This window comes from Danio rerio, chromosome 21 (assembly GCF_052040795.2).
Source record: "Danio rerio strain M-AB ecotype USA chromosome 21, GRCz13ab, whole genome shotgun sequence".
Taxonomy (NCBI): Eukaryota; Metazoa; Chordata; class Actinopteri; order Cypriniformes; family Danionidae; genus Danio; species Danio rerio.
Window position 1 is genome coordinate 41,329,121 of NC_141041.1, and position 27,876 is coordinate 41,356,996.

Below are 27,876 nucleotides of genomic sequence, written 5' to 3' on the forward strand. Positions count from 1 at the left end.
CTTGTTTATATACACTATGAACAGCAGCTACGCTAATTATTCTCTTTATTCTCTATTTTCACCTGGGGATACTCATCCCGAGGTCCTCAGATTAAGCGGAGTCACTGATTGGATCCAAGACCAGCGACGTGATGATCCCAAGGATTCCATATCCGGGACCAGGCCATATCCTGAGCTGCTGCTGCGCTGATGGTGAGTGGAGAACATTAGTCTGATTCCAGCGATGTCCCAGGGACAGACGAGTCTTCGCTGAGGCCATCTTCCAGCCTTAACCACGGCGAATGAAGCTCTGCACAAGACTTTTGGCCAGCGGAGAAATTAAAATGGTCGTGCCCAACTGAGTCTGGTTCCCTCAAGGTTTTTTTCTTCACTCCCATCAGGTGAAGTTTTTTTTCCCTCTCCGCTGTCGCCACTGCCTCGCATTGTTCAGGATTGGTAGAGCTACGCATCGATGAATTTGCTCTTCAGTGTTTGAACTCTCAGTAATGATTAAATCACACTAAACTGAGCTAAACTGAACTGAACTGAACTTAAACACTAAAACCTGAACCACACTGTTCTAGTTACTATGACCATTTATGTGAAGCTGCTTTGACACAATCTACATTGTAAAAGCGCTATACAAATAAAGCTAAATTGAATTGAATTGAATATAGGATATAATAAGAATATATATAGGATATAATATAAAGGATTAAAATATTACAAAACATATTATTTTCTAGCCTACATAAATATGAAAAACGTTCGAGGTTACAGAAGTAACCCTTCGTTCCCCGAGGAGGGGAACGGAAGTGCCATGAATGGGAGGATTCGGATCAGAAGCCGCTTATCTGGAGAGTATTGAACGGGCCAATGAATGAAATTAATTGGCAGCGTAAGCTTGCGCAGGTGTGCGACATCTGCAATTATCTCAGCATATAAGCACACCTGAAGCCAGCAGACGCCATCCTTTTAAGCTGAAGAGACTTTCAAACAGCTAAGGGACAGTCATTATGGCGACGGAATATGGCACTTCCGTTCCCCTCCTCGGGGAACGAAGGGTTACTTCTGTAACCTCGAACGTTCCCCTTCGGTTGGGGAACTTCAGTGCCATGAATGGGAGAATATGGAAAGCGCCATAATGACTGCACCTTACCAACACCCCCGATGAGGAGATAGTCAAGCAAGCGTGACGCACCCACATCATGGGGGGCGCGGTCCTCCAACGTGTCCCTGGCCCTAATTTATCCTACTTCAACAGAAGTTTTACGGATTTAGATATATTTTTTGGGAAGTCGTGAGCATCTAGATAATTCTAGGAAATACGACAGTACGTTGGGAAGCGTGCAATCCCGATGGGGAGGACGCTGCGGAGGCCATCCGTTACCCAAGGGGGGGATAGATGGCAGAATTTACCTATGGACTAGCCCTAAAAAGGGGGAGTACGCATAGCAAAAGAGTGGTTAGCGGAGAGGGAAGACACGGGTCCGCCCAGGGGGGGGACTTAACCGTGGCGGAATAAGCATATGGGATCGCCTAGTGGGGATCACGCATAGCAGGCACCTATACCCAAAACGCGGGCTGACCAGCGGGCAGACCTACAACGTAGTGGGCCAGCAAGTGACTCCTCCGCTGAGTCAGTGCTGGGGGCCACGGAGGAATCTGCAGGGCTCACCTGACGGGGAACTTTACTGACAGATAAAAAAGGCGCACGTACCTCCGTGTTTAGGGAGAATGGCGCCGCAAGCGTGTTTCAACACCCTACCGAGTTGTCTCCTCAATCACCAAAGGGTTACCTAATACCCTTGAGGAAACCGGCTCCACTCGCAGATTGTAAAACCTTGCAAATGTGTTGGGTGTCGCCCAGCCCGCAGCTCTACAGATGTCTGTTAGAGAGGCGCCGCGTGCACGCGCCCAAGAGGATGCAACGCTCCGAGTGGAGTGTGCACGTACTCCCGGGGGACACGGCTGACCTCGACTCGAATAAGCGAGTGAAATGGCATCCACAATCCAGTGGGATAATCTTTGTTTCGATACGGCACTTCCCTGCTGCCGACCGCCATAACAGACAAAGAGCTGCTCAGATGATCTAAAATTCTGAGTACGGTCCACATAAATGCGCAGAGCGCGAACTGGACAAAGTAAAGAAAGGGCTGGGTCTGCCTCCTCCGGGGGCAGCGCTTGCAGGTTCACTACCTGATCTCTAAAGGGGGTGGTAGGAACCTTGGGCACATAACCGGGGCTGGGTCTCAGGATAACGTGAGAGTAATCCGGCCCGAATTCCAGGCACGAGTCACTGACCGAAAATGCCTTCAGGTCCCCGACCCTCTTGATGGAGGCCAACGCAACCAGCAGAGCTGTCTTCAGGGACAGAAATCTTAGAGATACTGATTCGAGTGGCTCAAAGGGATCGGATCGCAGACTCGTGAGAACGAGGGCGAGATCCCAAGAGGGCATGAGAGGGGGGCGAGATGGATCAATTCGCCTAGCACCCCTAAGGAACTGGATGACCAGGTTATGCTTTCCCACGGTGCCGCCAGCTACCGCGCTATGATAAGCGGAGATGGCGGCCACGTAAACCTTGAGAGTGGAGGGCGACAGCCTGCTGTCCAACTTCTCTTGAAGGAAAGAGAGCACAACACTAATCTGGCAATTTCGGGGGTCTTCTCTGCGAGAGACGCACCATTCAGTGAATAGACTCCACTTCAGGGCGTAGGCGCGCCTCGTGGAGGGGGCTCTAGCCTGAGTGATGGTATTAACCACCGCAGTCGGTAGGTTACCTAAGTCTTCCTCGCGTCTAGGGACCACACGTGGAGGTTCCAAAGATCGGGGCGAGGGTGCCAGATGGTGCCCTGTCCCTGAGAGAGTAGGTCCTCTCTCAAAGGGATCCGCCAGGGGAGGGCCGTCGCGAGGAGTGAGAGCTCTGATATCCAGGTCCGGTTGGGCTAAAGGGGCGCAACTAGCAGAACCTGTTCCTCGTCCTCCCTGACCTTGCACAGAAACTGCGCGAGCAGGCTCACTGGGGGAAACGCATACTTGCGCATGCCCCGAGGCCAGCTGTGGGCCAGTGCATCCGTGCCGAGAGAGCCCTCGGTCAGGGAAAAAAACAACTGGCAGTAAGCGTTCTCGGGGGAAGCAAACAGATCGATCTGGGCCTCCCCGAATCGCGCCCATATCAGCTGAACAGACTCGGGGTGGAGTCTCCATTCTCCAGGGCGTAACAGCTGTCGTGAGAGCGCATCGGCTGCACGATTGAGCGTGCCTGGGACGTGAATGGCGCGCAGCGATTTCAGCCGCGGGTGACTCCAGAGGAGCAGACGGCGGGCGAGCTGAGACATGCGGCGAGAGCGCATACCCCCCATGCGGTTGATATACGCCGCCGCCGCCGTACTGTCCGTCCTAACCAGCACGTGTTGCCGCTCCAGCACCGGTAAAAAGCGGTGGAGAGCGAGGAACACTGCCAACAGCTCTAGGCGATTGATATGCCAATGCAGCTGGGCACCCTTCCAGAGGCCCGCAGCCGCATGCCCGCGACACACGGCCCCCCAACCCGTGTTGGAAGCGTCTGTTGAAACAACAACATGGCTGGACGCCTGTCCTAGAGGCACACCGGCCTGTAGGAACGAGGGGTCGTTCCAAGGGCTGAGGGCGCGGCGACACAGCGCAGTAACCGAGACCCGGTGTGTGCCCGCGTGCCATGCGCGTCTGGGGACCCGATCGTGAAGCCAGTGCTGAAGTGGTCTCATATGGAGCAACCCGAGCGGCGTGACGGCGGCTGCGGATGCCATATGCCCCAGGAGCCTCTGAAAGAACTTCAGTGGGACCACTAGTTTGCTGTCGAGCTCCCTCAGACAGTTCAGCAACAGGCGAGCGCGTTCCTCGGAGAGGTGCGCTATCATGGTGATCGAGTCCAGCTCCATCCCGAGAAAAGAAATCCTCTGCACGGGGGCGAGTTTGCTCTTTTCTCGGTTGACCTGAAGCCCCAGTAGGCGGAGATGCCGAAGCACCTCGTCCCTGTGCATAATCAATTGCTCCCGCGAGTGGGCTAAAATCAGCCAGTCGTCGAGATAACTGAGTATGCGAATGCCCGCGAGCCGAAGGGGCGCTAGGGCACCCTCCGCGAGTTTGGTGAAGACCCGCGGAGACAGAGAGAGCCCGAAGGGGAGGACCTTGTACTGCCACGCTCGACCCTCGAACGCAAACAGCAGAAATTGGCGGTGGCGTGGAAGAATGGAGACATGGAAATACGCGTCCTTCAGGTCTATGGCTGCAAACCAATCCCGAGGACGAACGCATTGGAGAATGCGCCTCTGCGTGAGCATTCTGAACGGCAGCTTGTGCAGACAGTGGTTCAAAACGCGCAGATCTAGGATTGGCCGTGACCCACCGCTCTTTTTGGGTACGATGAAGTATGGGCTGTAAAACCCACTCTCCATCTCGGCTGGAGGAACCGGCTCGATTGCACCCTTCGCCAGGAGGGCAGCAATCTCCTCTCGCAAGACAGGGGCGGACAGGGGGTTGACCCTGGAGAAATACACGCCCGTAAACTTGGGGGGCCGTTTCACGAACTGAATCGCGTAACCGAGTCTGATTGTGCGTATGAGCCACCGCGAGGGGCTGGCCCGCGCTAACCAGGCAGGCAGAGCCCTCGCTAATGGAGTCATCGCTACAATCGCTGACGTACCAGCGGTGGGGCAGCGCGGAGTGGGTGTGCTGATCCGGGAAGCACGAGGGTCCCGCGGAAAAGCTGGAGGAGAGCGATTCGCTCTGGCTCCGCACCCTGACTCCGGAGAGGGGGCTGGAGGGCTGAGGGAAGGGAGACCGTCCCCCCAGCGCTCGTGAGCCACTGGCGAAGCACGTAGAGTCTGCGAGCCGGAAGGCAGCGCGTCCCGGACTGGCAGAACTCGTGCAGTCACATCCGGGGAAGGGAAAAAGTGCTCTTTTACTGATGTTTTGGTGGCACTGAAAAGTACCGTTGTTATCGGGGCCCCGCCCTCCAGCGGGGAAAGAGCAAGTTTCCTCTTCTCCGGATGGCCTGTCTCAGGGACGCTTCGCGGTCCGTTTACCGGCTTTAACGGCGCCCTGGGCAGGAGGGGCTGCCTGCTTTCGAGGTGAACGCCGCGCCCGCTTGGCCGGAGGCGCAGGCGGGGGCGGGGCAGCACTCGTTGGCGGGCGCCCTCGGCGAGGAACAGCGGAGGTGGATGGCTCGGCGGGCGGAGCGGGCTTACGGCCATGCCGATAGATGACATTGCCCATCGCATCCGACTGCTCTTTCACCGCCTTGAATTCCTGGGTGAATTCACCGACGGTGTCGCCGAACAGGCCAGCCTGGGATATGGGCGAGTCAAGAAAGCGAACTTTGTCAACGTCGCGCATATCGGCCAGGTTTAGCCAGAGGTGGCGTTCCTGAACCACAAGTGTGGACATCGTCCTCCCCAGCGCACACGCGGCGGACTTAGTAGTCCGAAGAGCATAGTCGGTCGCGGTGCGCAGCTCATGTAATAAGCTTGGGTTGGACCCGCCCTCGTGCAGCTCGGCCAGCGCCTGCGCTTGGTAGCGCTGGTAGGTGGCCATCGCGTGCAAAGCAGAAGCAGCCTGGCCCGCAGCCTTATAAGCTCTGGCTCCGAGGGAGGCAGACAACCTACAGGCTTTGGACGGGAGGCAGGGCAAACCCCGCCACGTAGAGGCGCCGCGCGGACAAAGATTGACCGCGATAGCGCGCTCCACTGACGGGATCGCCTCATACCCCCTGGCAGCTCCGCCGTCAAGGGCGGTGAGGGCGGAGGCACTCGCAGCACGGGCAGAGAAAGGTGCCCTCCAGGACTGCGTGAGCCTACTGTGCACTTCCGGGAAGAAGGGGACGAGAGGCTTCGAAGGCTTCGCCTTCTGGTCCTCTACGTAGCACCCATCTAGTCGGTCCGGCCGCGGAGCTGGGGGATAAACCATCTCCAACCCCACGGCCGAAGCAGCCCGGGAAAGCACGGCTAACATGTCCGCTTCAGGATCCGATTTGACAGCGCTCACCTGCCCGGAGGGGGCGAGCGGGTCCGGATCTTCGTCGGACAGCGAAAGCCCACCCTCCGATGCCGCGGAGGACATCTGATCTCCGGTGTCAGCGAGTGTGAGAGCTACCATCTGGTTAGACGGATCACTCTCACCACCCGAAGCTTGGATGGAGCGCCGTGAGGAGCGAGAGGTCCGCGAGCCCGTGGGCGGCGGATTAGCTCCCGCTGAAACCCTCAGATCTGCCCGAGCGCCCGCTGCTTTTTTAGAACAGGAGGCAACTGGGGTGGCTCGCTCTCTTGCGAAAGTTAGCCGCGATCTTAGCTGTGCAACGGTCATGGCATCGCAATGACGACATGAACCGCCCGCGAGCACCGCATTAACATGCTGGACCCCCAAACATGCAATGCAGTGATCGTGTCCATCATCCGGAGACAGGAAACCCCCGCATCCAGAAACGCACAGTCGGAGCGCCATCCTGAAAAGGACGTGCTGCACGACTGTGTTGCTCTTTTAGGAAAGTTGCAACTATACGCACCGCTCTGGAGGACCGGACCCAAAGAACCGCAGGCAAGGGAGTAACCCAGCTCGACCGTCTGCCACCGCAAAGACCCACTCTGGACCGGGAGACACACTCGTTCGCTCTGAAGTGCTGATCAGCAAGAGGAACCCTCATCGACTCACTCAGAAAGGATCTGAAGCGAAAAGGATGGCGTCTGCTGGCTTCAGGTGTGCTTATATGCTGAGATAATTGCAGATGTCGCACACCTGCGCAAGCTTACGCTGCCAATTAATTTCATTCATTGGCCCGTTCAATACTCTCCAGATAAGCGGCTTCTGATCCGAATCCTCCCATTCATGGCACTGAAGTTCCCCAACCGAAGGGGAACCACTGTTTTTTTGCCTTCTTCATCTCGGGAGGCTTTATCAGTTTATTCATAACAATTTGCTTTTGTATAATGTTATAATTATTAGCAGTATATTTATTATATCCATATTTATATTTGTTTTATTAAAAACAAGCTTAGATTAGCCCACCTGCAGGTTTTAGACCATATGCGGCACAGCATGTGTTTTAGGATATAACTCAGGTTTTTGAACACACTTCATTATTATTGTTCATTTATTCGTTTGCTGGAAATTAGAACTGAATTTAGAAATAGTTTTAAAGCGAATATTTGCACTTAACAAACAAAATTAATTATTTATAGGCTAATTGATGTCTGTGCATAAAGGTTTCCCTGACCACGAGAGTGAAAGTGAAAGTAGATCGATTATCTCTCATTCTTGCGCGGTAGATGCTCTGTTTAACTGTTTTCTGTTAAAAAAAATGTTAACTGTTAACTGTTTGCTAGTGAAATGCTCAGTTTTTCCACTTCCACTTACTTTACGTCCTGTAAATAGCATGCGCTTATGGCGCAACGTAGCTGGCTCTTAAAGAGAATGGGAGATTACTCTGAATGCTTTATTCTTAAAACACACCTATAACTCATTAAGAAAATAAACTCAACCCTTTTAGACCATGTGCCACGGCAGAAAGTGGATTTTCCCGTCCTTAAATTAGCAAAAATGCATTCTGACACGCCCTGAAAGTGTTTGCGCCCTGCGTTTTGCGCTTTGCGCATGGAACGTCAAAATAGAGCCCTTAAAGTGACTTCCACAACGGTAAAGATCCTTTTGAATCCAGCTATAACCTGTTTTCATTGTCATTTTGCCTAAAATGGAGCGTGTTTCTCCTGGTTAGGGGTGGGACGATACAGGTAACTCACGATTCAATTCTGCGGCCCATGATAATATCACAACTCGCGATATCTACGATATTCAGTATATTGGATGAAATTTCATCTACATTATTTCATGAAATCTGAATTATTAGCCCCCCTAAATTATTAGCCCCCGTTTATTTTTTCCCCAACTTCTGTTTAATGGAGAGAAGTTTTTTTTTTTAACACATTTTCTAAACAATAGTTTTAATAACTTTTATTGTTTATTATTTTATTATGTATTTATTATATTATTATTTATTATTATATTATTTGTTTTATCTTTGCCATGATGACAGTAAAATATGTTTGATTATATATTTTTTCAAGACACTTCTATTAGGTTAGGGTAATTAGGCCAGTTACTGTATAACGATGGTTTGTTCTGTAGATTATCGAAAAAATATATAGCTTAAAGAGGCTATTAATTTTGACCTTAAAATGGCTTTTAAAAATTTAAAAACTGTTTTAGTCTAGCCGAAATAAAACAGACTTTCTCTTGAAGAAAAAATATTATCAGACATACTGCGAAAATTTCCTTGCTCTGTTAATCATTTGGGAAATATTTTAAAAAGAAGAAAAAACATCAAAGGGGGGCTAATAATTCTGACTTCAATTTTATGTGACTGAAATAAAATCCAATAATAGGGATCACTTATGCATTTATTAATGTCAACATTTCCAACATTGTGCAAAGAATTATGAAATCACTGCCTAGCTATTTCTTGTCACAGTACCAAGATCGCAGACATCAAAACATCGCTGAACAGCATAGGGGAAAGGCTCGATGCATTAGAGCAGTGGTTCTCAAACTGTGGTACGTGTACCACTAGTGGTACGCGGGCTTCCTTCTAGTGGTACGCGGAGGAATGAAATATGGCATGTACATGCTACATATATTTCAAAATTTATCAAAAATGATGTATATAGTATGCCATATATGACATATAGCTTATATTTCTGAGGTAATTTGCCACATTTTTTAACTGTGCAGAGTTGTAGCTGCTTTACTGGGCCTACTATACTACTGTATTTCAATACTGCTCATTTTGGTGGTACTTGGAGAGATAATTTTTTTCTGAGGTGGTACTTGATGAAAAAAATTTGAGAACCACTGCATTAGAGCAAAAGTACCAGTTGCTAGAAAAGGACAACAAGAAAATACTGAAGTAAATAAATAAATGTAAAATAAATGTAAATATTTTTAAGACATGGCGTGAAAAAAAATTTAACTTAATGCAATGCTTCTTGAACATTCTAAGACCCACTTTATAATGTATATAATTAAGGCAGTAAAGATTGTTTATTTTTAAAGGAAGCATATGTTAAAACTTGCTACATTGATCTCGTATTTAAAGGAGCCGTTGCAGCATATCAGTTACATTGCTGCATAAAACAAGTTTCTAGCGTGAAAATGTTGCGAGCTTCTTATCAAATTCATATAACAATGTTAGATCAAGTTGTGTGTGGTGTGACTTTCCTCATGGGCGTAATTCCCCGGGGGTATATGTCCCCTCCCATCCGAGAGTTGATCCCCTTCCACCACAAAAAGTTTACATATTAAGCATACTGGCTTTCAGAATGAGTGCTTATGAAAATATTAATGTCACAATATCAATCACAGGCAAAGGAGAAAGAAATGATTGAGGAATAGACAGAGCAGGGTCAGTCAGATATACAGTGTCAGGTAAGGGTGTTGTGCTTTATTGAAGGGATAATGACAATTCTTTTTGGGGGTGAACTTTTTTTTTTTTATGTTTTCGGAGTTGTGGCTGTTTAGCAGATTTCACAGGCTTACTTATTTACAATAAATAGTTGGAACAGTTGGCGGTTCATTCCACTGTAGCAACCTCTGAAATAAAGACTAAGCCAGGGGTGTCAAACTCAATTCCCCGGAGGGCTGAAGCCCTGCACAGTTTAGTTCAAACCCTGCTCCAACACACTTACCTTGTACTTTCAAACAAGCCTGAAGGACTCAATTAGTTTGATCAGGTGTGTTTAATTAGGGTTGAAACTAAACTGTGCAGAGCTGCGGCCCTTTTGGAACTGAGTTTGACACCTGTGGACTAAGCTGAAGGAAAATGAATGAATTAAATTTTATTTTATTAGAATGAAATTCTGTAGATAGTATAGTACACACACAAAAAATATTTTATAAAATCATCTGTTGTGTGTTGTCTTAGACCCGACTCATAGCTAAGTATTAGATTTATTAAGTAAAAACTCCCTGACTTCATCCCTCCTTTCTGTTTCCTACAAAGAAAAATCTATCAGGAGCTATATAGTCAAAATAAGATCATAATCATATTGTTTAACTCACTGTGTGCCTACACCTACCCTGTCATAAAATGCACCCCTTCTGAAATGTGAATCTATTAACTTAAATTGATATTTTTTTAATACCAGCATTATGAGAGTGAACCAATGGGTAAAACCCTTCCCTTACAGAAGATTACAAAATTCTTTTTTATTTTATTTTTTTACATTTATTTGTAAACCTAGTGCGTTTTAAAATGCGTTTCACTTGTTGTTTTTGCTTTATCCATCAAGATAATCATATTAAGTTTTAATCAATTATGGCCTACATTGGTTTTTATGTAGACTGAGAATCTTAATAAAAGTTTGAAAGGGGTGCATCTTACTGCTGCAGGGATGCTTTTCTCGGCACAACACCTGTAGCACAAGGCATGAGCGGCACATGAGCAGCGCATATTTTTTTTCCACATGCATGTTCACAACTGGGATTTATATCGGGAGAGGGAACACGAGCAGCGCGTCAAGCAGGAGCGGTGCGAGAGGCACGCTGGTATGTTTTCTGCGCGCATGCGTTAGTTTGTTTTTGATTACATTGCTTTCACCAGTGTTGGTTCAGTTCCACAGAGAGAATAACATCTTTATATAATGATAAACGTCTTTAAAACCGTCTTTTTTATAACGGAATAAATATTTCACGGAGATGATTTTACTACGTGAGAAAAGTGATGTGTGGCGTGAGACCGTTAGAATACGGTCAATTGCGTGACTTTCACGCCAAATGCAAGAGAGTTGGCAACTCTGCATATAATTAGAACTAACATTATTAGTTAAAATGTTCAAGGTCATAGGTCTCAAACTCAACTCCTTGAGGGCCGCAACTCTGCACAGTTTTGCTCTAACCCTATCAAACCCAGCTGATTCAAAGAATTGAGGTGTGCAAAAGAGTCATGAACTCCTTCATTAGTTGGATCAGCTGTGTTTGATCAGGGTTAGAGCCAGACTGTGCAGAGCTGCAGCCTTTCAGGAATTGAGTTTGAGAACTATGTTCTAAGTAGACGGAGAGGTAGCCCAGTGGTTAGTGTGCTGACATGTGGTACGACAGTGCTCCGGGCGTCCTGAGTTTGAATCCCGGCTCGTGGACATTTTTTTGCGCCTAGCCCCCTCTTTCTCTCACTTCCTGTCAACCTACTGTCCTGACAAATAAAGCCAAAAATGACAATAAATCTTAAAAAAAAAGGTTGTAGGTCCATATTCTAAAAACGAGTTTTAAAAATATCATAGAAAAAAATTGACTATATATAAATTAGTTTTTCACTGGGAAAGACACATTTCCTTTTGTGTGGAATATTAGGGATTTAAGCATTGTGTCTGTGACAGTAAGCCATTATACAAAACCTAAATGTGATACAAATCAATTCACAAGCAACAAGACACTAAACATTTGCCATGGTAGGTGTGTTTTATTGTGATTTCAGGGTGCAAATGATACTAAAAATAATAATAATGAAAAAATAAAGAGAGAAAATTTATCAACCCTGCACACAGAAGACGTTAATACAGAGTTGTTGAAAGCTTTTGCAGCAGTTTGAAAGGTTTTTGCACGCTCATTGAAAATTAATTGTGTCCTACAACCACCGGCAGTTTCTTCTACTTCCTTCCCTGCTGCCTCATCTCATTTCTTTTTCTGTCTGCCCATTAGAAAAGTCTCCTCACTTCTCATGAGTCAAACGTTAAAGAGGAATAAATAGCACCGTAAACAGAGGTCAAACTGAATCAAGTCAGCGAAGTCACAAAATGAAGAGCAACAAAGGCTTAATCCCTAATAATAACTCTAACTGTAAAGCAGTCCCACAACATTCTGATGCTCGATGACACTGGAATACCCTGTCAGAAAAGTCTAGTGGCTGGGAATGGGCTTTTTACAGTGTCTGCTATAATGTTATAGTTGTTTTTGGTGTGTTTCTATTGATAAACATGGCCACTGTGTAAATGCACAGTACTGTTACGATCTTATTTCCACATTAGATCATTTCGATAACATAATACATGGCTTCAGTGATTTCCTGAAGATAAATACCAAAAAATAACACAACTGGAATGACTACAGTAGTCGCCATCATCTGAACTCTTATGAAGCAAGAGATCACAAGACATATGATGATGTGTCCAGGTGATGCAGTGCTGTTTCAATACTTACGGGTAAATTTTGAAGCCCTTTTCATTTACCCTTGGTTGCAAGGGCTAAGTGAAAGGGGTAGGGGTACAAAAATAGAATTGGCATTGGGCCAAAATTTAATCTGAAAGTCATTCCACTTGACCAAAAAAAGATCCTAAAATGCCTTCTGTTCACTGTTTGTATTGTGATTTTTTATATAATTAGTTGAGCCTTAAGATTTTACCAATCTTCATTTAGATTTAAATGCTAATAAAACAAAATGTATAGTTTTTAATAGAAATTTACCACATGTTGAAACTCCAAAAAGTTTACTCATTGGAAGGTACTGAGATTGATTATGTTGACTGCTACAAATATCTTGTAATCTTGTTAGATTGTAAACTTTGGTAACACTTTAGAATAACTATCTGTTATAACTAGTTAATAGACCATTAATAAACTGTTAGTTAACAAGTTATAAATGACTTGTTAAATAAAAGTTAATAGTTTGTTAATTATTTACAACTGTGCCTTATAGATGGGCAATGGATAACTTACAAGCCGTTAGTTGACAAGTTGTAAATGACTTAACTGTATTTTATTGATTTAAAACTATACCTAATAAATTTTTAAGAGATCATGAACAAGCTGTTAGTAAATTACTTAATAAAGACTTGTTAAGTATCAGTTATGGTGTGTATATGTTATTGGGACGTTATTCTAAAGTTGCAGCTATTTTTCATTTATTAACTGTTAGTTAATGAGGAATAGTTGCAACTTTAGAATAACGTCCCAATAACATGCTTAAGCTAATAACTAACACTTAACTATTATATTTACTCACACTTTACAGATGAGAGTTGTTCATCGTTTGTTAACCATCTACTAATACCAATGAATCCTTGTAGAACAGCAAATGGATGGAATAAGTTCAAGCTACAGAAATTTGATGTAATATTTAAAATATAAAATGTTTGTTTCTAAACCTTGTTCCACTTATAGGCTTTTCTGTGTGCTGTGTTTTACCAAAGAAACTCCACAGATGAAATGTTAAAAGTTGTCTTTAATGTATAGAAACACACATACTGAACCATGACATGGCAGTACAGCAGTATGCAAGAATACAAACCCATGAAGTGCTAAACATGAAAACAAAATAAATAAAAATTTTAAATTACACCAGTGGTCTAATAAAAAAGTTTCACTGGTGTTATTATAGGGTGAACAACTGATCTGTAAAGTGTGAGTAAATATAATAGTTAAGTGTTAGTTATTAGCTTAAGCATGTTATTGGGACGTTATTCTAAAGTTGCAACTATTCCTCATTAACTAACAGTTAATAAATGAAGAATAGCTGCAACTTTAGAATAACGTCCCAATAACATAAATACACTATTAACTGATACTTAACAAGCCTTTATTAAGTTATTTACTAACAGCTTGTTCATGATCTATTACTAATTTATTAGGTATAGTTATAAATAATTAAAATACAGTTAAGAAGTCATTTACAACTTGTCAACTAACGGCTTGTAAGTGATCTATTAGCCATCTATAAGGTACAGTTGTAAATAATTAACAAACTATTATCTTTTGTTTAACAAGTCATTTATAACTTGTTAACTAACAGTTTATTAATGGTCTATTAACTAGTTATAACGGATAGTTATTCTAAAGTGTTACCTAAACTTTCATTTGAAACTTAAAGAACTTAATGAATTGCTCAGTACGGTTAAAGCCCGCTTTGGTTTTATTTATAACAACAAATCTGGTAACACTTTACAATAACACTACATGAATGAGCTAAGGTATGCGCTAATCATGAACTAACTTTAACTACAACATGAGTTCATATGTGAACTACAGTGTGACGAGGGAGGTGGAGCCGAGAGCCGTGAGTGTGTGCAGGGCAGGTGGTGTGAGTGAGATAATCAGGGACACCTGGACGCATCACCTGCCTCGAGTCTCACTGAAGAGCCCCGGAAGCTAAAATGAGGAGAGACGCCAGTGATAGACAAGAGAGGACAGAGCCCAGACATCTTGTTTTACTTTTGCTTTCAGTTTGATGGCAGTCAATGAGGAGCTGCCGTCCGTTTGTTTTATTCCTTCATTAAAACTTATTTAAAAGTTTGTTGGTTCTCAACCTCCTTCTTTCCGATGGCCAGGCGGCCATCTAACTTCATTTAAGTGGAGACTGAAGGGGGGACACATTGTCGAGTTGCCCTCACCTCTGAGAGGGAGGGCAAGTGTTTGAGAGTTACCCCAGTGGAGGAGAAACCCCTTCATCTGCCCAGAGTGCCGGGGCGACTTGAGGCTAGCCGTCTCCAAGCATGGGGAAGAGCAGGGTACACAGGGCTCACCATTGGAGGAAAAAAAAGCTGAAGTGAGCCATCCCAGAGAGCCCAGGGAAATCACATCTGTCCACCATGATGCCAAATACCATCCATCGAAGCGTCCATCCATTGAAGCAGGAGCGGAGCAGGAGACCAGACATGCTCCCAGCCAGGAGAACGCCAATGGACACCAGAAGATGGATGGGTAGATAGATTCCTCTACAGGGCTCCCAGCACATTGTTAGATCTCTTAGCTGGTTGAGTGGCAGCATGTCTGGAGAACCAAACTCCCATTTATTTTTTTTTTTTCATTCTCTCAACTCTCTCTGTCATTCTTCAGTCTCTCCTCAACTATCCAGCTTCTTTTTTCAGGTTTCGTTGGTCCTGACACGGGGTGGCCCCCGACCTGCGAGGGGTGATGGGGATATGGGATGAGGCCGAGAGCCGTGAGTGTGTGCGAGGCAGGTGGCATGAGTGAGATAATCAGGAACACCTGCACGCGTCACCTGCCTCAAGTCTCACGGAGGAGCCCTGGAAGCTAAAAGGAGGAAAGATGCCAGTGTTAGATGAAAGAGGACTGGGCTCAGACTTATTGTTTTACTTTTGCTTTAAGTTTGCTTCCGTTTGTATTATTTCTTCATTAAAACTTATTTAAAAGTTTGTCGGAGGCCAGTTGGTAAGTGCTGTGCAGGCAAACCTCACTCATCTGACCTCTAAAGGTGCTTATTTTAAAGTTTGTCAATCTCCACCTCCTTCTTCCCGATAGCCAGACGGCCATCAAACTTTATTACAAATGGCTACCTTGATTACTTGTTAGTACATTATTGTTTGTTAATTATTGTATTAATTGCCACATTAGTTTATGCTTAATTTAACCATAATGAACTCATGATATGTTATAATTATATTGTGACTTTACTCGAAGGGGCACATCATCATTAACCCATTCTTAACTACTCATGAATTCCACTGAATACCAATAGTAAAGTCATCTGTCAACATCAGCATGGAGTTGTTAACATCAGGAATTCATGAGTAGTCAAGGATGAGTAAATGATGATGTGCCCCTCCAAATAGTGTGATGACAGAATTATACATGAACAGCTCATGAGTTCATGTTAGTTACATTTAGCTTAAACTTAATACATTTATTATGTGTACTAACAAGTAATTAAGGTAGCCGTTATTCACACATGAACTCTTTTGATTCATGTTGTAGATAAAGTTAGTTTATATTAACTCATCATTAATTCATAATAATGTTTAGTTTACATAATAATACATCATTATTCATGTATAGTTATGCTTTTCACCTCACACATATTTTTCTACTCGAGTGTAACGTCTTAAACTGGCACAGAATACGCAATCAAAGAAAATGTTTTGCATTCACAGGAACTTCAAACAAGATGTACATTCCACTACATTCACTTCACCCAGTTTGCATCGACTTTGTATATTTAATCTCCTCGCATACTTTTTGTCCTGATTTGTAAATGATTAATTTTGATAAGTGTTAAATGCAGAATTGGCGAGGCAGTGGCGCAGTAGGCAGTGCTGTCGCCTCACAGCAAGAAGATCGTTGGGTCACTGATTTGAACCTCGGCTCAGTTGGCGTTTCTGTGTGGAGTTTGCATGTTCTCCCTGCCTATGTGTGGGTTTCCTCCGGGTGCTCCGGTTTCCCCCACAGTCCAAAGACATGTGGTACAGGTAAATTGGATAGGCTAAATTGCCCATAGTGTATGAGTGTGTGTGTGAATGTGTGTGTGTGGATGTTTCCCAGAGATGGATTGCGCCTGGAAGGGCATCCGCTGCGTAAAAAAACTAGCTGGATAAGTTGGCGGTTCATTCCACTGTGGCGACCCCGGATTAATAAATGGACTAAGCCGACAAGAAAATGAATAAATGCAGAATTTCTAACTGAATTTATAAACTGATGTAGAGTTAATGCTTAACAAATGACAAACTAACTATTTCCTAATGCTTATAATAAATGACCCCACAGTGTGCAGTTATTATAGTGTTAGTTCGGCAGTAAATTGTACAGAATATAAGCTAATCTATACATATCAACCCATGTATAAAGTTTAAACAACTTAATATACCTGTAAAACAAATCCACTACTATAAATTAACCAATTATGTTGTGTTAACTAAACACCACTACTGTAAATATTAGATTAATAATACTCAGTATTTATATTAATATTTGACCCATCCATGTGTTACTTTAAATCCAATGTTTTTGGCATTTTTCTTTAATTTAATTGATCTTTAATTAACTGATAGTTAACATTTAAATATTATAATATGTAATTAATTAATATATTAATGTTTTAAAGGGATATTGAACCAATGAGATTCAACTGTGGATGGGACTATATATATCCAACTTGCAAGGCACAAAACTATTCCAATTTGTACAGGATAGTATCTTTATTCACACTTTTATACACTGGTAAGATAAGTGTAATGTGCGTTTAAAAAAGGATTTTGCAGAAGCTGAGCTTTATATAGATTTCTGTGATTACATTTTTCTTTCCATTTGTCTGTTTGAATTACAGTTCCATTACATTTAAACCTCCAGTAGTCCTGTCCAAAGGCTTTTTTTCTTTGGCAGCACAGGAAACACTGGCTTGCACATAGTGTACAATAATGAATAAGTTAAATAGAAGGGCTGGCTCTGTCTCAGGCACAGATGGTGACCTCCTTCCCCCCTCAAAAAGGGAAAGACTAATGGCTAAACATATTACCCATTAATAAGCGTCCTCAAAGATGTACAAGTCCCCCGCCTTTAATGTGAGTTTGAAACACCCGTCTCACTTCCAGATTGGCAGCCATTTTGCTGGGCTGTTTACAATTCCGGAAGCCAAATGATGAAGAATGCAAATGAACGATGCCGTTTTTCCCATTATTGGTTTTTGTATGACAGTATATGAAACCAAAATAAATAAATAAACAGTAAAGACTGTGGCAAAGCAGTGAGGCAGGTAATTGCTGCAAAACTAATTAGCTAACTACTCAAGGACAGCTTGGGATGGGAAAACAAGGAGGAGGTGCTGTGTCACCAAAAGTAATTGGATGGAAAATACTTGGGAAAGTGTTGTGTAAACAACTGAAGAAGGGGAAGTTCGGAGAAGGACCTGGCAAGGTTGAAGATTAAACGAATTAATGAGCGTGATGGGGGTGCCATCAACAACCTCTGTGCCGTTCTCACTTACATAAGAATCGACTGAGGCAAGCCCCAATTATCGCCCCTCTCAAAGAGCTCACGCGCCCCTTGGTTTCCAAGATGAGTACGAATTTGTGTCAACCGAGCAGAATGAAGAACAAAGACGCGTTTCATGTCAGATCTTAAGAAGCCATTTGAAAATGCTCCATTTCCCCACTTTCTGTATCCGTAGGCCAATTATTCGGTCCTCAGGTTTGAGTTTGGTTAAAACTTTTTAAAAACAAACATCGCCTCATACACTCCTAATAAATAAAGCTTCTTTATTTCCGCTGATGGCTCCATGTAGAAAGTCTTACTTTCCCTTTGTGTCAGGAACAGATGCAAATTGAAGTTGTTTTTCAGTAAACCTCTTGATTTATGAGAACTAATAGATGAAGCAACAGTATTTCATGACTTCTTTTGAGTCAGAACTTTTCAGTCAATCAGCTGGTTTATTGATTGACTGATTGATTGGCTAATTATTTTGATTTGGATTTTGATTGATTAATTGATTGATTGCTAAACAACATTAGCTAAATTTCTTGGTGAGACAAACACCTTTGTACATGTAACAAGACCATTTAGTAAGTGCTGTGCAGGTAAACCTCACTCCTCTGACCTCTAAAGGTGCTCTAGAGACAGACTAGTTGTTAGAGCAACTGACTTCCATGGGGAAGGTCATCGGTTTGATCCAAGCTTGGAGCGGGTTGGGTGGTGTAGTACTGATGAGGAGACATTGGTGCCATGAACCAGATAGGAGTGAGGTTCAGGGGGTGAGTGTAACGAAGGCCAGTTAGTAAAGACCTTGCAGGTAAGCCTCAATCCTCTGACCTCTAAAGGTCGTCTAGCGACAGATGCTAGAGGCCATGGTCTTTAGCCCCCTTGTTAGAGCAACCGACTCCCATGCGGAAGGTCGCCGGTTCGATCCCAGCTCGGAGCCGGATGGGTGGTGTAGGACCGGAGGGGTTACATGCACACTAAAATAATTCCATAAATTTCATTTTAAAGAATTATATTCCAGACACATCAGTACTAATACTATGTTTAATACTGGAAAATATGCTCAAAGTGTTACACTCACTGACCTTTCCATTTAGAATAAAAAAAATAACTTTCCGAGTGTAGTGAATTGGAAACTAATTATTGGAATCCAACTTTTGCTTACAATTTTAGGATGATGAAATTCAGATAAAATATAATCCATATGACCTTATTATTTTTGGGTGGAGAATTAAGGTCTTTGCATGCTGAAGTATGAAATTTTCGTATGCGTTTTTTTCATATTCATATGTGAAAAATTCGCAGCGCAGTAGGTAGTGCTGTCACGCCTCGGCTGGGTCAGTTGACGTTTCTGTGTGCGCTCGCATAGGTTTTCCTCCTGGAGCTCCAGTTTTTCCCACAGTCCAATGACATGCGGTATAGGTGAATTGGGTAAGCTAAATTGTCCATAGTGTATGAGTGTGGATGTTTCCCAGTGATGGGTTGCAGCTGGAAGGGCATCCGCTGCATTAAAACATATGCTGGATAAGTTGGCGGTTCATTTCGCTGTGGCGACCCCAGATTAATAAAGGGACGAAGCCGCAAAGAAAATCGTCATATAAACAAACCTTGAACACTAAGTCCAATGCGTATTTATTAATCCATTCAAAAAAAACACAAAACATTTTGGATTCAGTTCAAGCAGTCATACTTTTCTTTTACTTTGGAGAAGAGAGATAAACAAAGAGGAATAGCCTGCAAATTAGCTCATCCAATACTGCTTAGAGGAAGAGAAGTTCAACTCATCAGAGTTCTGCTATGATTATCCCGAGATATAAAGTTAATTTTAGGAAATCAGTGGAATTTTGATACATTGCTTGTGATACTTCACATATTCACATACGTAAAATCTTGAACAGAGACTGGCAGTACCTATAGGCATTATAATAGATGGAGGCCACGTTGATTTGTCGAAGCAACAGACTGAAAGCAGACCATGCTTTCTATTAATGTCTATGAGCAGTACGTAAATTGAATGGAGCCAGACACTGAATCGACCTTATAGGGGTTCTCAACTGTCTGCTGCATTCTGTCTTCATTTTATGCATTGTGTTTGTCATAAAGTTATCTATAGCTCAAATGAAGGCATTCTGTATTTAGTTTTTTGCTTGTACGGTGGCTCTGAACTGTCAAAACCTTTCAAAGAGCTTTTTCGGATGCAAAAAGCAAAAGGAATCAAACCCAACCACAAGGTCGAATTTATTTTTTAACATGCGAAAATTAATAACAAAAAATTCAGATTCAGTGTGCAATAAACTTTTAGATCTAACATTATTACAGATTTCGACTAAAGTCTACAAACTCTATAACAATTTGCTCTCATTATTTCAGTTATTTTGCATTTAATGTAAATAAATGTGCAAAGTGTTCTTGTGCCCATTCTGCGAGATGTCACTTTACTGTTTTATATAAAGTACGTTGTTGCTTTTGACACACCCACCAAGCAAGAAAAAAACTGACCTCAAACACATTCAGGAAATAGTACACCATTTTGAGCCTGATCATCCCAGAGGTAAGTTTTTGTTCTGTTTGCAAAAGCTTTGGTTTTAGGTCCACTATTTTTACCTTAGTATTGAGATGAATCTCCAGCTGAAACTGAATATTGTATAGAGCAGGGGTTTCCAAACTTGATCCTGGAGGGCTTGTGTCCTGCGAATTTAATCATCAACTTGCCTCAATGCACCTGCAAGGATGTTTCTAGAAAGCATAGTAAGAACTTGATTAGCTAGCCCAGGTGTGTCTGATTGAGGCTGGAACAAACTTTGCAGGACACCGGCCCTCCAGGATCAAGTTTGGACACCCCTGGTATAGAGGGTAGAGTTTTATTCCAGCATTCCACCTCATTATCTATCACTAACAAAAAACTAAAAAAAATCATTTGAGGGGAGCTATTAAGGAAATTAGTGTGATGAGTGTGATTTTGCACATATAAAACAGTTTTTTAAAAAATTAATTAAAAATTATAATAATAAAAACACAGTGAACAAAAAAAAACAGTGTCTTGATCCATTTTGTATAAGTTGAGGAACTACATTATCTCTCTACGATTTTATATCTAATGTCGACTGTATTTACAGCTGGGCAAAAGCTTTTGCTAATTCAAAAATGTCAATATCTTTTTATTCAAAATGCGAACAGGCAACGCAGTGGCGCAGTAGGTAGTGCTGTCGCCTTACAGCAAGAAGGTCGCTGGTTTGAGCCTTGGCTGGGTCAGTTGGCATTTCTGTGTGGAGTTTGCATGTTCTCCCTGCATTCATATGGGTTTCCAAAGTCCAAAGACATGTGGTACAGGTGAATTGGATAAGCTAAAATTGTCTGTTGGGTACGAGTATGTATGCAAATATTGTAATATCTTAGTGATGACAGAATCATGCTCAAAAATCAGGATCATTATGATCATGTTTTCTCCGCCAAATTTTGGAACTCACCAACATCCCACCATGAAAGCTAATGTACCACAATTACTAGTATAACCCTAGCTAACAGAGAATGTTTTCACCAAAACGCTAACATTCCCTTGATGTTGTGTAAACGTTGACATATAAAACTATTTAAATACTATTTTTGGAACATTCTTGTAACATTGATGAAAAAGAAAAAAAGATATTGTGATGTCTTTTGGACATTAGTATATACATAATGCTATAATACCTAACAAAAACTCAAAACCATCAATCAGACTCCAGAATAAGTGTTCATCAGAAGGTTGCTCTCGGCCGCCAATGAGAGATTGAATGGCTGCTGAAATCATCGAAAAACACATTTTTAACAACTATATTGTTGTCAGAAATATGTGATAAAATATCAACTGCTATATTATTCAAAGTTTCTTCTTTGTACACTCCAGAAGAAAGAAAATCATGCAGCTTTGGAAAGACATGAGGGTGAGTAAATGATCATAGAATTTTCATCTTCAGGAGAACTAATCCTTTAAAAATGAAAGACTTTGATGGTTTTGAGAAAAGCCTCAGGGTTTTTCACAGAACACTCAGCTAAGCAACCGACATGAAGGCTAAGACTTTCTGCAAGTGTCTCCAAGCCCTTTTTATTTTAAACCTATAGTCTATATACAGTATTTTCAACACAACCCCACTTGACCTCTAAAATAGCTTGTTGGCAGGGACAAAATACCAATCACCTCTCTTTTCAGTTCGCAGTTGTGACAGTGTTTTTTCCCCCATTGTCTCTGAGAAACATTATTGCATGGCCACATGTCACATTTACTTTATATGATCCGAAGGGTCTGCTCTACCATATCCCCCCCTTCGTTTTGCTTGCCAGACCCTGACACTTTTATGTCGACATTCATTTCATAGCACCTTATCCAGAACAGTGAATCAGGCTTTCATACAGGCAAAACTCACAGCAAGATCATAGTCAAGCACACAGAAAAGCAACTTAAGTCATTGATACCAAAGAACAATCGATACATCATATAGCTCACATTTTACAGTGCAATCTAAAGAAATACAATTTTATTCTTAGTCAATAGTGTAAACATAGTATTGCATTTATGTATTGATCCCAGTGTGCTTACTATATTGAGGTACAGTACATTAATAAAATGCATTGTAAACAAAAACTACAATGGCTAAGGGAGCGCAAATATGAGAAAACATCCCAGCAAGAAACAACATCGTAAGACGTTGATGTTAGGTTAGCTTTAGATTGCCAGCGAGAACCCAACCCATAAAAATTGTAAAGTGTTAACTACCATTGTTTTCCACCTTAATAAGTGTGAACATATGACTTCTTTGACCAGGCTTTAGGGGGTTAAATACCAGGTCTTTTTTATGAATTCAAAGTGTCCACCATGCAATGTTAATTAGCACTGATATTCTGTTCAATAAAATGTATTTGATTAATGTACTGTAAGAATGTGTGCATAATGGTAGCATATATTATTAACTCAAAATAAAAATCAGAAATGTATGTATGCTGTCACATAGTCTGACATGCCATTGCCATAGGCAATGTGACATGTTATGTAACCTTGCCATATAACATTAGCATTGGTATTGGCATGGCACACTGTGAGAATTCACATACCAATATAGACAAAAACGTTTGTGAGTTTTATAAAGTTTCATTACACTTTTTGCCACACCATTGCTTCTTGTTTTTGGTTTGTTTGTGTGCTCATTACTGGAAATTTTTATAAATAGTTTCAGATGGCATGTGTCAGTAAGAAACCTACTGAACAAAGTTGTTTGATTTCCAGGCATGATTCTGGATGCACACTCTCTTTTATAAAGAAAGTAGAGCCAAGATGCCAAAGAAACAGAAATAAAAGAATAATTAAATTATAGGAAGCAACTCTGTAGTGATATATTACTTTTTTGACTATTGAATGTTGACAGTGAGGCTCACTGTTATCTGTTTTCTATTATTTAAGCTATACAAAACATTTTTTACGCGTCTTAATATTGCAGGCCGATATTTTTTAATATATGCAGTTATTGTTGTAATCATATACAGTTAGTTAAGCACACTTTATTATTCTAAATCATTAATACAGGAGCCAATGCATGTGAACTCCTACACATTCACAAACAAATTGCTTACCACAAAGCATAAAATATTATGGAGTCCCAGAACCTTGGTGAGGGGTCTGTTTAGAAATGTTTCATTATGAAGTTCCAGAATCCTGATGAAAAATCTATGTGGGTAGGTTTTATTTGGGTAAGGGTGGGGAAGGGGTCTAAAAACATGGGTCCTCAGTGTGGTAAAGTCCTCAGTGTAGGAAAGTTTCATTATGTGATTCAAAAGTCTTGGCGAGAGGTCTCAACAGATAAGGTTGATTACGGGGTCCCAAAGTTGGTGAGGGGTTTTTGCAAAAAAAAGTTTCATTATTGGGTTCAAGTGTCTTGGTGAGGCATCTGTACAGATGTACACATTTTGGGGGATTCTGAATCATGGTGCAGTAAGGCGTGTGTATAGGAATGTTTTATTTTGTGGTCCAAAAATATTAGTAAGGCCCCAGTGCTGAATGTTTTCATTATGGGTTCCCATAGTCTTGGTGAAGGGTCTGTTTAGAAATATTTTATTATGGGGTTCCAAAATTTTGATAAAAGATCTAAGTGGAAAGGTTTCATTGGGGAGGGGTTTAAAAACCTGGATAAGTCCTTAGTATGGGAAAGTTTCATAATGTGGTTCCAAAGTCTTAATGAGAGGTCTCAGCAGATAAGGTTAATTATGAGATGCCCAAGTTGGTGAGGGATCTTAACAGATAAGGTTAATTATGGGAGGTCCAAGTTGGTGAGAGGTCTCAACAGATACGTTTAATTATGGGGTCCCCAAATTGGTGAGGGGTTTGTGCAGAAAGTTTCATAATTGGTTTCAAGTGTCATGGTGGGGCATCTGTGCAGAATTTTGGGGCTTCTTAATCTTGGTACAGTAAGGGGTTTGTACAGGAAGGTTTAATTTTGGGGTCCAAAAATACTACTAATGCCTCATAATCCCATATTTTTGATAAAAGATCTATTTGGAAAAGTTTCATTGGGGGGTCCAAAAACCTTGGTAGGTCCTCAGTGTGGGAAATTTTAATTATGTGGTTCCAAAGTCTTGGCGAGAGGTCTCAAGGTTAATTATGGGATTGCCAAGGTGGGGAGGGGTCTCAACAGATAAAGTTAATTATGGGGTCCCAAAGTTGGATTGGGGTTTGTGCAAAAAAGTTTCGTTGTTGGATTCAAGTGTCTTGGTGAGGCATCTATGCTAAATTTTTGGGGTCCTGAATATTATATATCAGTGGAGAAAAGTTTCAATAGGGGGTCACAGAGTTTTCTTGAGAGGTCTGTGCAGAAAAGTTTCATCATTGGGTTCCAGAGTCTTGGTGAGACATTTGTGCAGAATATTTTTTTTATTTTTTGTTTTCAGGTCCTAAGTCTTGGTACAGTAAGGGGTCTGTACAGGAGGGTTTAATGCTCCTTTTTATGCTGGTCCAGCATATCCCAGAGATCCTCTTCTGTGATCTTGGTCATTTGCCTCTATCTTTTCATTATTTTCTTATACCATTCATATAAAAATGTGGCATTGTGGATAATTCTGAAAAAAGAGGCCACTTCCACCATTGAACACTAATGTCATTCCCTTCCAGCCATCACGATCACTTCCCCAGGTAACTAGTATCTACCAAGGATGTTCAGAATTGTTCCAATAGGGCCACTGTTCTGCAAAGTTTAGTTCCAACATTAATTAACCCAATAGGAAGCAGGGGCCCGTATTCGGGCCGTGGGGGCGTGGCTAGGCGTGACTGTGGAATTTATTACTTTCGTTTATTGCAAATATTCCACTATTTATCAAAAACAGGGCATCATTTGAAAGTTATGACACTCTAGTTTCATGTTCTGAACTTGTTTTTCAAATCTGTGCACCAGAGAGGAAAGGGTTAAACAAAAATGATCCAGCTAATTAACTCACTGGATCACTGGATATTTGAAAGCAGTTGAAGTTGGTGTTGCAGTTGGTTGGAGTTAAACTTTGAAGGACATCGACCCCCTGGGAGCAGGATTGGACAACCCATGGTGTATAAAAACATGGCCATGACCTTCTACTACTTCAAGGTCCAGTTCCAATACTCGCATGGCCATTGTATTCACTTTTGACACTGGGCAACAGTCATTCTGATTCACTCAGATTGGCCTACAGTTACACAGCCTCACACACATCAGAATGTAAAGCACAGTGTGTTGTGAATCATTCCTCCCAAGCCCATCATTAAAATGTTGAGTGACTTTTGTCACAGTAGACATTCTGTTGATTCTGGCCAGAATAGATAGCTCTTTTGCTCACATGCATCAATGAGCCTTGGGCACCAAACACTCTGTCGCCAGTTTGAGGTTGTCCCTAATTGGACCAATGTTGGTCCATTCTCACCACTGTGGACCGCGGCAAGCCCACAAGCCCTGCTGTTTCTGAGATAATCTGACCCAGTCACCTTGCCATAACAACTTGGCCCTTGCCAAAGTCACTCAGATATTTTTTCCTGCCTTTTTCTCCTGTGTCAAACATAGGGTTTTATAAGAATGGATTGTTTGCTTACCATCTTATCTGCCTGTAGACTTCAAGTCATTGATTTTTATATAATGATACATTAATGAGGGCCTCACAGTGGCGCAGTGGGCTGCATGATCGCCTCACAGCAAGAAGGATGCTGGTTTGAGCCTTGGTTGGGCCAGTTGGCATTTTTGTGTGGAGTTTGCATGTTCTCCCTGTGTTCCTCTGGCTGCTCCGGTTTTCCCCACAAGTCCAAAGATGTGCTATAGTTGAACTGGGTATACTAAATTGTCCGTAGTGTGTGTGTGTGTGTGTGTGTGTGTGTGTGTGTGTGTGTGTGTGTGTGTGTGTGTGTGTGTGTGTGTGTGTGTGCGTGTGTGTGTGTGTGTGTGAATGAGTGTGTATGGGTGTTTCCGAGTGATAGGTTACAGCTGGAAGGGCATCCGCTGCGTTAAAAAAATATATATATGCTGGATAAGTTGATGAATGATACATTAATGAGATTGATGAACATTAATGTCAACATAAATTATACTTACAAATAGGAAATAAAAGATTTTTTGTGAGCCCCAAGTTGAAATCATGAAAAAAATGGCAAACACAGTGGTAAAAGTATCTGTATTGACTGTAAATTGTAATGGAAAGAAAAAAGCCATTAGTTCACTTGCTTTGGTCTGGTCCAAATACAATGTTGATTTTTATTTTATTTATTTATTTTTTTGATGTAGTTTGCTTTGACATTGCCCTTTTAGCAAGTGAAGCGGAAATTACAAACAAACGCCTCATGTCATTTATTTCAAATGTAGACAGGCACAAATAGACCAAATTTCTTGAAATTTCAGTACACAGTGATAACACATCAATAAATAAAAATTAGAGGTGTTTTTTTTTTTTTTTTTTACATTGTGGTTGGTGGTTGCTTGGCAATGGCAAACACCAACTTTAACTTCAGTTCGATAATTTTCACACTTTAAGCAAACATTACCAGAGTTCATTTTGAAGCAGACCGAGACCATCACTTTAGCTGGGTCTCAGTCCATTTGTTTGGTGCACATCAGAGTGTGATTGCTGTATATATACCTGGCCAACAGACCTGCTCCAAAGGCAGAAAAAAGCTTGAGTTTGATTCGTTAGAAGGATAAGTTGGTGGTTCATTCCGCTGTGGCAACCCCAGATTAATAAAGGGACTAAGCCGAAAAGAAAATGAATGAATGAACATCGTACGATAGGGTGCACATGGTCCTCCAGAATGGTTCGGTAGTCCCTGACAGTGACACACCCCTCTAGCACAAGTATTAAGCCTAGGGAATGCCATGGTATTACAGCCCAAACATCACTGAACCACCCCCATGTTTCACTCTGGGCATGCAAAAGTCTGGGTGGTATGCTTCTGTAGGGTTTGTTCACACCATAACTCTCTTAGATATGTGAAAGACACTGTCAATATGCGATCTTCATCAATCTTGTGTCCTCACGTTCTCGTGCAATGTCATCATCAACTGTTAAAGTTCAGTTCCAAACCACATGACCACAAGAATGGGGGACAGGTGAATGTTTCTGGATGTGTTCTTGACATCGAAGATGCATTGATGCAAACTTGAGTGCAAAACTCACTCAAGAAGTCCCAGAAGTCATTAGCCCCCGTTCTCTACACACAAATGCTAACAACAGCTGTGATCTTCCAACGAGACATGCCATCACCATCCCCCCACTCCTCAGCCTCTCAGCAGGTTATTATAGTACACAGATTATTGGGTGGTGCTTTTTGGTTTTCAGCGGGTTTTGGGCTGGAAACAGCCAGCTGTATCTGGCAACAATGAACACAGCATCTTATTTCTAACAGGATGTGTTCTGTGTTCTCACGGTCTCCCAAGCTCGTTCTTCCGAGGTACCTTGACAAAATTGGTCTCCATAAGAACGCAAGTTGTTTTTCTGCGTTCTGGGAATTGGGAAACAATATTTTTTGGGAAAAAAAAATATTTTAACTGCTGGCACCATATAAACCAACAGTTGGGCATTGGCACGAGTGGCTAAAGTTTTGGCTATAGCAGTGGTTCTTTATTCTGGTCCTTGGGATCCCCTGTCTTGCACATTTTGTATGTCTTCCTAACTTACAAACTTAATTCAGATCATCAACTT

General features: G+C 42.3%; 2 protein-coding genes across 2 annotated transcripts in view; both read right to left on the minus strand.

The window, feature by feature from the left end:
* The window catches only part of LOC147838928 (uncharacterized), a 619,529-nt gene extending 615,457 nt beyond the window's left edge, over nucleotides 1-4,072 (minus strand). Inside the window, exon 1 of the mRNA XM_087301755.1 lies at nucleotides 1,236-4,072. Within this exon, the coding sequence (XP_087157881.1) occupies nucleotides 2,928-4,004 (1,077 nt within the window). The 5' untranslated portion in view covers nucleotides 4,005-4,072 and the 3' untranslated portion in view covers nucleotides 1,236-2,927. The remainder of the gene's footprint in view (nucleotides 1-1,235) is intronic.
* The window catches only part of wwc1 (WW and C2 domain containing 1), a 462,139-nt gene that overhangs the window by 89,779 nt on the left and 344,484 nt on the right, over nucleotides 1-27,876 (minus strand). The gene's annotated exons all lie outside the window — the stretch shown is intronic.